Source organism: Plectropomus leopardus, chromosome 21, assembly GCF_008729295.1.
Source record: "Plectropomus leopardus isolate mb chromosome 21, YSFRI_Pleo_2.0, whole genome shotgun sequence".
Lineage (NCBI taxonomy): Eukaryota > Metazoa > Chordata > Actinopteri > Perciformes > Serranidae > Plectropomus > Plectropomus leopardus.
Window position 1 is genome coordinate 5,463,260 of NC_056483.1, and position 12,853 is coordinate 5,476,112.

The following is a 12,853-nucleotide window of genomic DNA, read 5'->3' on the forward strand; positions in this document are numbered from 1 at the left end:
TGTCAAGAAAAATGCAAGTTGTTTTCTTCGCTTTCAGTGGTGTAGACTTTGTAGTAAGGAAAGTCTTGTAATAATCCCTTTTGCAACAGATGTAAGATAAAGATAACACACAATAGATGATATTCGATTGCCGTGTAAGAGTGAGTGTAGCTGTAACATAAATAAAGTAATGTCATCTATATTTGTAAAACTTAAACACCAGCCCAGCCATCTGTTTCATATGTCAATTTATCAACTTTTCAAACGTATCGAATTGACGCTGTATATAAGCGAACTTTGTCATCTGGAGATGAAGGGGATGGTGGATGGTGAGAATCACTATCACCACTATTTGAGACCAACAAACAACAATACCAGTTGTTTTTTTGGTGACTCGTAGCTGTTTTACTAGCAGCTTGTTATGCACCAAATGTGGGTGTTTTTATTGCTGATTTTCCAGTTGGGACAGGGTTATGTAGAGCACTTGTTTTTGAGACGTCGCTCGGTTTCCTGCCAGGATAGTACAACAAATGGCGTATTTCTTTTTTTGGCACGAAAAAAGTGACTGTTTTCTAAAGATATTACTACATTTCCAGCAGTGATTGTGCGCCCTTACTGGCCCAAATATGATGTTCTGAACCCATAACTGAGTGTTTCTTTGTCCCTTAACCAGCTAAATGTTAACCACAGGGTTGTTAAGAAAATAAAGTTTTAACGTATCTGTCAAATAGTAATGTGAAAACAGTGTATTCATGGTTTGCAATGCCAATTTTTTTTCTCCCAATTTGGTTGTATAAACAGGATACTGAAACTAGTCTGCACAATAAATACACAGCTACAGCCAGCAGCCAATTAGCTCAGCAAAAAACAATGGAAACATCTTGTATAGAAGAAAGCTGAAAAAAAAGTCAGACTACCAGCACCTCTGACGCCCCCAATTAAGAGTCAGGCAAACTGTTTCATTTCCAGTTTTGATGCTAAGCTGAGGGTGAGCTGTGCTACGAGGCTGCTGTAGATTTATATTTTACTCTGATATGAGAGTAGTGTCAATCATCTGCATTAAACTTGGGCAAGGAAAAGAATAAACATGTATATCCTCAAAGTTGAACCATTCCTTTAAATGCAACTTTTGACGTGAAATGTTTGTTTTCTAGTCTTCGTTTCATGATGACTGCTCACTGGAAATGCACTGAACTGGTTCATCCTCTATACATTAAAGGAACCATTAACCTTTTAAAACCTGGGCCGACAATTTTTGTTTTTTGTGCTGCGTTCAGACATTTCTCACATGAATCTATACCTTTGGAACATAAGCACTTTGGTTTGATTTCTTTTAAAAAACATGGAAAAAAAGACAATCAAAAATGAAAAAATTCACAAATTGCAAAAAAAATTATTAAAAGGTGACAAGAAAACGACATTTGTTTAAAAAGAAACATTAAAAAACTGTCAAAAATACCTAGGATAAAATATCAAGAAAACTATATTTATAATTATTATGATTCTATATATTTCATATCAGGTTACAGAAAAAAATATGTATATATATATATATATATAATATTATATACATATTCCCTGTTTTTTGTTCTTTTACTTTTCTTTTTTGCTAATTTCAGGTACATTTTTACTGATTTCTTTCCTAATTGTGGAGTAGTTTCCTGTTAAGGTTGCTCATTGCCTTTTTTCTGTTTTTTTTTTTTGTTTTTTTAAAGAAATCAAGCCACTTTGCTCAGGTTTCAAAGGGTTACGCAGGAGAGCCCCTCAGAAAGTGGTGTCCTCCTCTCCTCCCCCATACCAAGGGGTGAGTCTAACCATATTGGGTCTGGGATTACAAACGGGTTGCTCTAAATTAAATGAGTCCAGGGAACTCAGGGACCCTGTGGGAGATCCCGACCCCTCGTATGCATAGGTTCTCAGGCAGTCGAACGGAGGAACGTAAGGATCCTCATCCGCCTCTGCCAGCCTGTCCAGGATAAACTGCCTGAAGACCTCGTCGTCCGGCCCGATGAGGTGGGACTCCCTGAGGGACATCCTTATACTGGCCCTTACGTCCTCCCTCCGCAGCTTCCTCTCCCTCCTCCTGGGGTGGTGGCGCAGCGGGACAGCAGGCTGGCAGAAGTCCAGACCCGCTCCTCCACCCCCAGACTCTCTGTAATACAGCACCTTCTGCGACACCGTCTCAGGCAGCTCCAGCTCCTTCACCTCCACCTCCAGTCCCTCCTGCTGCTTCCGCCTGTGCCTCCTCAGCATCAGCATTAGAACTGACAGCACTGCAGACAAAACACAACAGGAGATCATTACCGCTAAACACCAGGGCATGAGCTAAGTGGGGAAAAGAGCATCTGGGGTGCCTGATGGAGCACAGAATAAAACTAAAAATAATAGCACCCAAATTTGGGTTTTTTGGTTTTTTTTTGTAGATGCAAAATGAGTTCAAATTAGGTGATAACTTATCTTTTTTAATTTCAGCTCACACATAAAGGAAGACTTCTTTTATTTGCTCCATGCGGCACAGAATGCCAAAAGAGTGTTTATTTTATTCTGCCACGTTTTCAGCGGGTTTTGTGCTCATCCGACAGAATGTTAGCATAGCAGGTCTTGTCATTAATCTTTCATGTGATGGGCACAGGGAGGACACAAAGCAGCCGAGGTCATAATAAAGCTCTTCACTATGCAAACCCATCAGTGTCCCAGGGTGGCATTGCTACTGATGTATTGCAACCAATATGCTCATTACCTGACATCATTGCTCTGCAAGCTTTCAGCATTTTAAAAGTGTGTGTTAAAGGCACGCTGGTGAGTTTTAAAAAAGAGATTCAAATGAAAGTGCAAATTTGTTAATGAAGAATCCTGCTGTTTTACACACGTTGATATACTTGCCAAAATGATGCGAGGTGGAGCTGCTCTAGCTCAACAGATCCGCTGAAAAAGATTGTTTTTTTAACAACAAAATATCAGTGGGAGTGTTATTGTTTCATATGATGTGTAATGAACGACTAGACTGACTTCTGGGACATGGCCTTAAAAAACAAGAAATGAGGAAAAAAAAGAACCAAGAAATGTTTAAAATTTTAAAAAAATATGCATGTCTACATGTTTTTTTCTGCAACATAATTTAAAATATATGAAATCAAAATAACCATATTTTCACACGGCTTTCACAAGTAAACTTTTGAACCTGAGTAAACTGGTGTGATTGCATTTAAAATCATAGAAAAAAAAGACAATAAGCAGCCTGGTAAGAAATGTTCCACAAACTGAAAGAAATCAGTATATTTTCAAAAGTATCTTCAAAAACATAGAGAAAAAATGTCTAAGAAAAAATGGAGAAAGCTAGGGGAAAAATTAATATCGTATTATCATAATTGAATTTTAGAATTATGCTACAGAATTTTTATAATTTTTCAAGGACTTTTTTCAGGTCATTTTCACATTACTTTTTACTAATTTATTGAAATTTTTGGGAAATTTCTTGCCAGTAAGATCATTGCATATTCCCCCATGTTTTTGTTAAGACAAATCAAATCAAATTGCTCAGGTTGCAAAGGTTTTAATAGTTTGTGAAAGGCATCTGAATGCATGAAGAAAATTGATGTTGGTCCAGGTATAAAAGAGTTAAATTATCATAGATGGCATTGTGTAACTTGGCAACATTTTTCTCTCTCCTGAAAATCTCAGTCTACATGGTTAGAGAAACCCTTTGGGGAGCCGCAGTGCAAAAATAATCAGCTCTCTCGTGCTCTTTTTGTGCAAACAAAACATTTGCAACGTGCCTCTCAAAAAGAGTAATCTTGTCTGACATCTGTCTTGTCAATCTCACTGAGGTTTAAAGACACTCTTGCCAAAAAAATTGACAGAACGAGATCTTTGTTAATCCTGCGGTAGCTTTTTTATTGTCTGGTTGTGAAGATGGCAAACTCCAGGAACAGCATCTCTGAATGATTTTCTCTTAACACTTTGTAATTCTTTTTCTCTAGTGTACGTTTTATTGGCTTGTATATAATCAGCCTGCTGTGTTTCTTTCATGAATTGCTCTCGACATTCAGAGGTCTTAAGTGTCTGGAGGCTTCAGCTATGCAAAATTATACAAAGACGGATCTCTTTGAAAGAACATAATTGCTGATAAAATGTAAGCCTTTTTCAACATTATAAAAAAAATAACTTTTAGGTAGATGGTGAGGGGAAAAAAAATCAACTGATGGAAAATAAAGGGACAGTTCACACCAAAATCAAAAACACATATTTTGACTGTAGTGCTGTTTATCAGTCTAGAGTCTTTTGCTGTGAGCTGCAGAATGTCGGAGATATCTGATATAATGGAACTTGGTGCGCCACATAAATACATTTTAAAAACTCAACAGCAATTTCTTTTTCCAGAAGTCATGACGTACTCAAACTCAAACCCATACAACATAATATATTGTATGTTCATACCTCTGAATATGACCCACAGGAGCGTCTCCTCAATTAACACACCTACCATTAGACGAAAAAATACCTTTAATGAATGTTAACGGTTGCACTCATTGATAATGTTATGAAATGGTTGCAGCTGCACCAAAATTTCATGCTTGCGTAAAGGCAACACAGTCCTAAGTTAGATTTAGAAAAAAAATAATCATGTTGTAAATATGGTAATGTAATGTATCTCATGCGTCACCTGACACACATCAACATACTAAATTTCGTTGCTAAAATACCCCTGCATTTATCTTTCATAGCGTATGGGACACAAACACCGGTCTCCTGCATAAAAGTCCAGTGCTTGTTTGACCCGCCCACCTCCCCTCTTTTTCACTCATTAAAAACTATAACAAAGAATCCAAATATGGGTCATAATTTCTGCCTTTAAAAACACCGCTTGCGGTTGTATATTGGAGGTAAGTCTCTAACGTTTACATCCTCAGCTGTCTCAAGCACGAGCCTCTCATACATGAGTAGATGCATGTCATTGTTTCAAGGTGATACAGTTGAAAGGTGTAGATCAGAAAGAAAATAGTTCCCACGTGAAACTGCTCACAAGATCTGTGGATTATCTTGAGTAACCAGATCATGATTTCTGGAAAAAGAAATGTATTTTTTTGGCACCTTGAGCTCCACGAGCTGAATGCCATCTAGTCCCATGATACTGGAGAGAAGGCAGATATCTCTGGCAGATATTTCCAACACTCTCTAACAGGTAAAGAGAAAAATATGCATTTTCCATTTTGGAGCTGTCCCTTTAAAGGAAAACTATAAAGCTTTATATTTCTTTTAACACCATGTTTTTCATTATTCATTTAAAAAACATGATTTATTGATGTATTCAGTTTTATTTTTGACTTGATTTTTTTTTTTTTTACATTTTGTCAGTTTTGGAGCTCCATATTTAGACATCTTTCATTGAAATAAACTAATCTCCAGCCTTAATTGCTTGTTATTTTCTTATGTTTTAGACAGGCAGACATGAGTTTGATGCCAGATGGCTCCCAAGAGAGAACAAACTCCAAAAAAAGCCAGTGTATTTCTTTATACATCATAGTTTGATATTCTGGACTGAAACGGGATGAGAATACAAGAAGGCGCTTTTTTACCTGTGAGTGTGACCAGGCAGACCAGAAGCGCTAACAAGGTCTGCAGGCTGACCCCCATGGACAGGGCGAGGGCCTCCACCCCTCCTGTTGGACAATGACCGGCCGGCTGGCAGCTGCACACGCTGATGGTCAGCGTGCTGGTGCTGGAGAGAGCTGGGGAGCCGCTGTCCGTCACCACAACGGGCAGGAGGTATTGGGTTCGATCCTTACGGGTGAAGGTACTCCTGCGTGCCACGATGCCGGCTGTATTGTCTAAAAAAATGAAGCGAGGAGAGATGCACTTTTCAATTTTCTTTAAAAAAAAACAACACACTTCCACTGTGAGTGCTGATATTTTGGGGTAATTCAACTGACACACGTAATGTGATTTAAAATACAATCCAAGTTCTCTGAGAGGCCCGAGCACCTTGTCAAATCTAATTTACAGTGTGTACAAAAGCAAATATGGAAAATCTGTTTCAGATTCACGCATTAGACTTCATCGAGGTGCCTACAAGAACTTTTTGGGAGTCCAATATACCTTGTGGCATTCAGGAATGTGTTTTATTAAATGGGTAATTCGTTATTCATTTCCTGGTTGCTGAATGGACGGCTGTGTTGCGTGGCTAACCACCCACACGCTGCACTGGCATATATTTCATCCTAACCTATTCAACACATTCAAACATTCCTCCGCTGCGTACTTAAACAAAGCTGTTTGTTTGAGTTTTGCTGCCCATTTTCATTATAAACTTTGAGAAAGGGTTGACCGCCCACTGACTACAAGGCAAACACTCTTTCAATTTACTTACTTGAGAGGCTGTCAGCCACAAAAACGACAACCTACTGAAGGATTTCATTCCAAAATGTGGCAAAACACTTGAGGGCGTATAGTGTTCATTTAAATTCAAATTCTTGTAATCATAAAAATATGCCTTCATTGTGCCTTTGTCACGCAGTTACTCTGCTGCTCATACAGGTTGTAGTTTAGCCACAGCTCACCATCATTATTCCAACCACCAAATGGGACTTTAAGTACGGCTTCATCTGGTTTCATGTATTCACTTTTGCCCCAAAGCTTTAAGGCCCCAAACAGAAAATGCCACTAATTTGCAGGATGAAATTTCCTGGTGCAAGAAGTGTTGTAATATAAACTCAGTTCATGTTGACAGTCTCACAGCAACAGTGCAGAAAAGTGCATTTGATGCCAGAACTTTTGCACTTTTACTTATGTACAAACTCAAATGCAGGTCTTATTTAACATATTTCTATAATATTTCTACACTGTGGTTATCGCTGCTTTTACTAAAGTAAAGCGTCTGAATACTTCTTCCACCACTGCTTATTGAATATAACCTTGATTGTCTCTGATAGTGAAGTTTGGATTAATGTGCTTTTCGGGGACCATAGAGAAGTAGAAGTGGTGTCCCTCCACGGGCTCGTCTGGATCAACAGCACTGAGCAGCTGAATGAGCTGAGAGACACAAAGACACATTTCTCAGAAAACATATATGCCATTGTCACATTCATTCAGCAGATTTCCTTGTACGCTATGCAATTACATGCAGCTTTGTATTTCCTTCTCAGAAAGACATTCAGAATCTCATCACAATGTAAGGCAAGTACTATGGCATAGTGCTGTACGATAGTCTAATGGCTCCTTGTGAATCATTTAATGTTTAAACAGTAGTACATTTATGTTATACAATATGCTGCAAAATGAGAACTTTTACTGTCCACTTCATGGAAAATCTCATTGCCAGCCTGCTTATAAATCATGAACATCAGTGCATCATAATATACATACTTCTCCCGCCTGTGTTCCCTCACAGATATATGGCTGGTAATCTCTTGCAAGCCTTGGCACGTTGTCGTTTATGTCCAGCACTTTGATGAACACCACCACAGAGGAGGATAAATGGTTCTGCGCTGCAGTAGTGAAGATAGACATTTTCTGGAGTCCACTGGGTGCATGTATCATAAATGCTTTGTAAAAGCTCTGTCAAAATAATACTTAAGACTGATAAATGTTTCTTCTTCTTGAAACACGACTGTGGAGCAAAAAAACAAAAAAAAAGAATGGGCATCGCCTTTTTACTGCTTTCTTCAAACCAAGAAAAATTTAAAACAGCAAAAACATAACTCTGTCTCTTAAAACTCGAGGGTCTGCATTACTCTGGACTAGTGGTTCCCAACCTCTTCAAGTTTCCCATCACCTGTCATGATTTATTCATTATAAAGTGGATGTTATTCAGCAATTTTACCAAATTAGACACTTTTCACATACAGTAATGTTTTGATATGACTGAACTAGCATTGTTTAGGTTTATCTGTCAAGTTTACATTTGTGCTTCCACCACTTGAAGTGGCTGATCTGGACGTCCCATGTATCATAAAGTACTATTTGCCATAACTTTAGCATTTTTCCCCCATTACTTTTAGCTTACTATTTCAAAGATCCATTTATGTAATTATTTGTGTAGTTTTTTTTCATCAGTGATCTATTTATTTAAATTTATCCATTACTTTTTCTTTGAGCAAACTCTTCAGACCTCTTTGCTAACTTGGTAAATATTTTGCATTCACATTCAATTGCAACAGTTGAGGTGGTACAGCTGATTAATTATTTTTATTTTAATTAATCGTAGTTTTTATTTCCCAAACCGTCCCTTTGGCACTTATGAATCACTGCTCTGTAAAAATATTTGTCCTAACACTTTGCTGTCAATATGTATCTGGTGTCTGAGTCTCGATCAATGTGCAATAAATTGGCAACATCAACAAGATGCTATTGCAAAAGATATGAAATTCTCCTTACTTGTTTCCTTGGCGTCAACAGTCACATTGTGCCAGTTTGTAGTCTCTCGGTCCAAAGCTCTGGCGACAGTTATAGTTCCATTGTTTGGGTCTATTTTGAAAGCTTTTGTGTTATCGCTCCTTTTGTCAATTGAGTATCTGGAAGAAAAATTACAGAGACACACATTTAGCAGGCAAGGTTGTTGCCTGGACAAACAAAACATTGTAATACCACAGAGAGATTAATTAGGCAAACTGCTCATTTAAAAAAAACAAAAAAAAAACTGTTGACAGATATCCAGCAAGCCTGTGTGACACAGAGACAACAACACAGAGAACAAAGCATCTCACACAAACAGCATGGGCACAAGTTTTTTTGTCTTTTTCTAGTTTTGTTTTTTATAATTCAATATTATTTCAAACCTTACCACGGACCATTTTCTATTTATCTTCAGTGAGGAAATATAATTTAAAAACAACAAATCTCTGTCTTGCTGTTTTTGTAAACACAGAGAAACTTTGTTCAGTTTTTTTTCTTTGGAATTGAATAATAGTCTGTCTACACAGTGTTACAGGTGGTGCAGCTGCCGTGACAAAATGCACATCTTTGTGTCTCAACAAAGTTAACGTCTGCCATTTCAATGTGAAAATAAGCTAAAACACAAACAAACAAATATAATATCCAGCAAGCTGAACTGAAAACACAAATCATGCTTACTATTGTTTTTTATCTAAATATGCATGTTAATTTTCCTGTTGGGTTCAAGTTACATGATGCGTGACCAAAGGAGGCAGGTCCGACCTGTTTCCGCTGCTCTCCTTTTATCTGCACCTCCCGCGGCTTCAAAGACACTTTAAATGTTTTTTTGGGACACGCGGCATCTTTTCAGGCTGCATCTCAACACATTTGGCACGTGGATGCTGGCAGCAAACCTGCTCTATGGCATACAACATGCTCGCGCCACCACACCTGGTGGTTCACGCTGACCGCACGTGATTGTTGATAGGTCCGTTGGAAATTAATGTCCCCCAGGTCCTTGTCCCTATCGCTGTAGTTCCACCTTTAATAATACTACATCATTTAATGGGCTGAGACCCACTGTTGACATTTTTAATACACCATAAAGGATTAGCAAAAGATCGTTTTGTGTAATGGCCTACCAGATCTGAATTTATTAAGTGTCACACTGCTCCCTACAGTTATTTCTGTACCTAAATCTACCTCAATTAAGCTTTGTCTTTTCACAACTAGAGCTGTCTCTGCAAAGACCTTTATTTTGAATGATTTCATAATTTCTAACCAGATTGATTTTATGCTCTTAGTAGAAACACGGCTGCAGTCTGGGAATGACTGTAAGGGCTGAGAATCTTCTGATCGCATTAGTCAGACCAGATTAAGTGGCCGTGCTGGAGGTTTAGCCGCTGTGTTTCACAAACGGTTTAAATGCAACCCCATTAAGGTGTCAGATGTTTTTAGTTTTGAGGTACTTGTTTTTATAATGAAGTGTGACCCCCCACCACGTGTGATTGTCTATCGTCCTCCTAAATTTTCAACAGACTTTCTAACAGACTTTTCTGATTTCTTGTCATTGATTGTCCTTTGACAGATAGATAGAATTATTTTAGCTGGTGACTTTAACATTCACATTGATGACCTTTCTGATCCATTTGCCACAGAATTCCTAAATATTGTAAACTATTTTGGGTTGCAGAAACATGTTTCTGGACCTACACATAACCGTGGACATGCTCTGGACTTGATTGTTGCATACAGTTTAAGTATTGGCCACATAGATTTTGTTTACCTGTACATATTGGATCACTTATGTATTTCATTTGATAGCATGTTTTACAGCTGCATGGTAGAAAACGCTCATATTATACATTCACGCACTTTTAATGGGAACACTGCATCAAAATTCACAACCTGTTATTCTGCCAAAAATAGCGCTCTAGATTTTCCAGACACGGAAAACCTCATGAATGCCTTCAGTCTCCTCTGTACATCCACTTTAGACTCTGTTGCACCTTTTTAGACAAAAATGAAAAAATAGCCAAGTTTTGGCACCCTGGATAGACAATGACATTCGCACTCAAAAAAGAAAATGTAGAAGAGTGTAACGGAGGTGGAAGAAGACAGGACTCCAGATACATTATCAAGAAATAAAAGACTTGATGACCTCTCTAAATGAACAGATTAGAAATGCAAGAGGCAACTATTTTTAAGCCTTAATTCCCACAAATAAGCACAATCCCAGAGCTCTTTTTAATACTGTTCACCGTCTTTTCAATCCTGTGCATTTTAATCAGTGTTAGTGATCTAGTGAAGAATGTCTTACATTTTTAACCTTTTTTAATGATAACATCAGCGAAACACAATCAAAAATTATAGCTCCAGAGTCTTTTATAGACGTACCCAGCCATAATCCTGCTATTTTATCTAATTTTATACTATTCTCTCTGAATGACCTCACGACCACTACGGCGCAGCTCAAACACTACTCAAGCCCTGTAGATATTTTACCCCCTAAATTCTCTGTGAGGTAATGGATGTGACTGCTCCCTGGTTGCTTTCAATTGTCAATAGTTCGTTATCCTCTGGCTGTATCCCTGAATATTTGAAAACTGCATGTGTGCAACCGCTCATTAAAAAATCTGGCCTTGATCAAACGGAATGCAGTAACTACAGACCGATTTCCAAATTGCCGTTCATATCAAACCTCCTTGAAAAGACTCCATACAGCTCCCTGAAATGCTGAAACGAAGCATCCAAGAAAAATATCAGTCTGGTTTTAGACAGCATCATAGTAGTGAGACGGTGCTCATTCGAGTTGCAAATGATCTTTTGAGAGCAGCTGATCCTGGTACATGCTCTGTCCTTGCACTGCTTGATTTAACTGCAGCATTTGATACAGTCGACCACAATTTTTTAATTGATTGACTGCAGCACTGGGCTGGTTTAAATCACTTTTAAAAACTTCTTTTTATCAAAAGGCATTCTTATAATCTCTTTATATTCTCTATAGATTGTTTCATTTATATATGGTACCGAAGTCTTGCATTGCGCTGTTTTGATTGTTTCTCAACCACTGATTCATAATTTCTCTTGTGTTGTATTTCTTTTTTTTTAACAATTTTCCCTGTGTATTGTTCTTATTATCTAATATTATTAATTGGCCTGTACATTCAATGTTATTAGATAGAAAACACAAAAGTCGTAACAACTACTAACTACTAGGGGCTGTAACATTTGCCATCACAGCTCCCTGTGTTTGTCTTTTACAGCCCCTCCACCCCCCCACTCTGTAATTCACACTTAAAATAAAGTGATTCACACTGAGAATTGGTTTTGGACTTGTATCATACATACGGTGCCAGAGTGAATAAAACATCAAAATAGAGCTTGTTTATCAAAAAAAGTGCCAGTAGAGCATCCCCCGCACCCTCTGACAGAGGTCCTAGTTAAGCCCCTAATGTCCTAAAATCCCAGAAATTTCCCATAATCCTAGAAATGTCCTTAAATCCTAGAAATGTTCTAAAATCTTAGAAACATATAAGGGGCTGCTACAACTGGCCCCTGGGTTCCTGTCATTTTACAACAGTGGCCCTAAAGCAAAGCAAGTGGACTATCTCTGGGTTATAGCGTGATTTGCAGTCATCGCTCCATTAACTTCAACAGAAGTGGCACAAAGTCTGGCTCCAATACAAAATTCAAACACTGTCACCGACGTCATGTCCTTTCCTTTTTTCTTTACAATTTCCTTTTGCTTACAAAGGAAATACTGCTTGTTACTGCACAAGTCTTTCATACTACTACACATTAAACACTCCTTAATACAAGTGATTATAACACTATGGTGAATTAGGGGTAACCTGGACTGAAAACACACTGAGTAATGACTCATTTCTGTGAGCCACTTTGCAGATAACAACACGGAAAATAAGCCAATTTGACCAAAGCAAACTTAATCATATTTAGTAGAACTGTGGAAACCCCTAAAATGCCAGGCTGAATTTATTAATCAATGAGACACTGTCTCTAAAGGGACAGTAATAGACGCTAGGCTGAGGATGATATGCAGCACCTGCCACTCTTAAGCTCTGCTGAGATGGACTACAGGCACCAGTACTGCTGCTGTCTCCTCTGCAACGTGCCTCACTTGCAAATGACTGCAAATCTCAATTCCATATGCCACCTCGTATGGTGCTTTATTACATTCGCACGTCCTAGCCACGTCGCTTTGTGATAATACCACGGCAATAGATAGAAAAGCCTGTGAGGTATAAAAAAAAAAAATCGTCATGATTTATTCAGCAGGGCTCATTTCCTACTAAAGTAATATGAGATAAATATGACCATGTACAGGGTATCCAGAGATCAAGGGTAAAAATGGATGCACCGAGCCAGTAACACTATTTGAAATGGAATGATTTTTCACCCCGTGGAGGAAGCTGTCTGGGGACGTTCCGCCCCCGCCAGCTTGGGTATCTACCTCGTCATTATCATACTTGCAGTTGGGTGG

The 12,853-nt window shown here is 38.3% G+C and overlaps 1 protein-coding gene across 2 annotated transcripts in view; it reads right to left on the minus strand.

The window, feature by feature from the left end:
• Positions 1 to 1,664: 1,664 nt before the first annotated feature.
• cdh19 (cadherin 19, type 2) overlaps positions 1,665 to 12,853 on the minus strand; it is a 28,602-nt gene continuing 17,413 nt past the window's right edge. Inside the window, exons 8-12 of one of the 2 annotated variants that reach the window (XM_042510330.1) lie at positions 8,353 to 8,489; positions 7,342 to 7,463; positions 6,891 to 7,008; positions 5,556 to 5,807; positions 1,665 to 2,252 (exon numbers count right to left, since the gene is read on the minus strand). In XM_042510330.1, the coding sequence (XP_042366264.1) occupies positions 1,744 to 2,252; positions 5,556 to 5,807; positions 6,891 to 7,008; positions 7,342 to 7,463; positions 8,353 to 8,489 (1,138 nt within the window). In that variant the 3' untranslated portion in view covers positions 1,665 to 1,743. Of the gene's footprint in view, positions 2,253 to 2,862; positions 2,905 to 5,555; positions 5,808 to 6,890; positions 7,009 to 7,341; positions 7,464 to 8,352; positions 8,490 to 12,853 lie in introns of those variants that run through there. The other variant, XM_042510331.1, reaches the window with a different exon arrangement.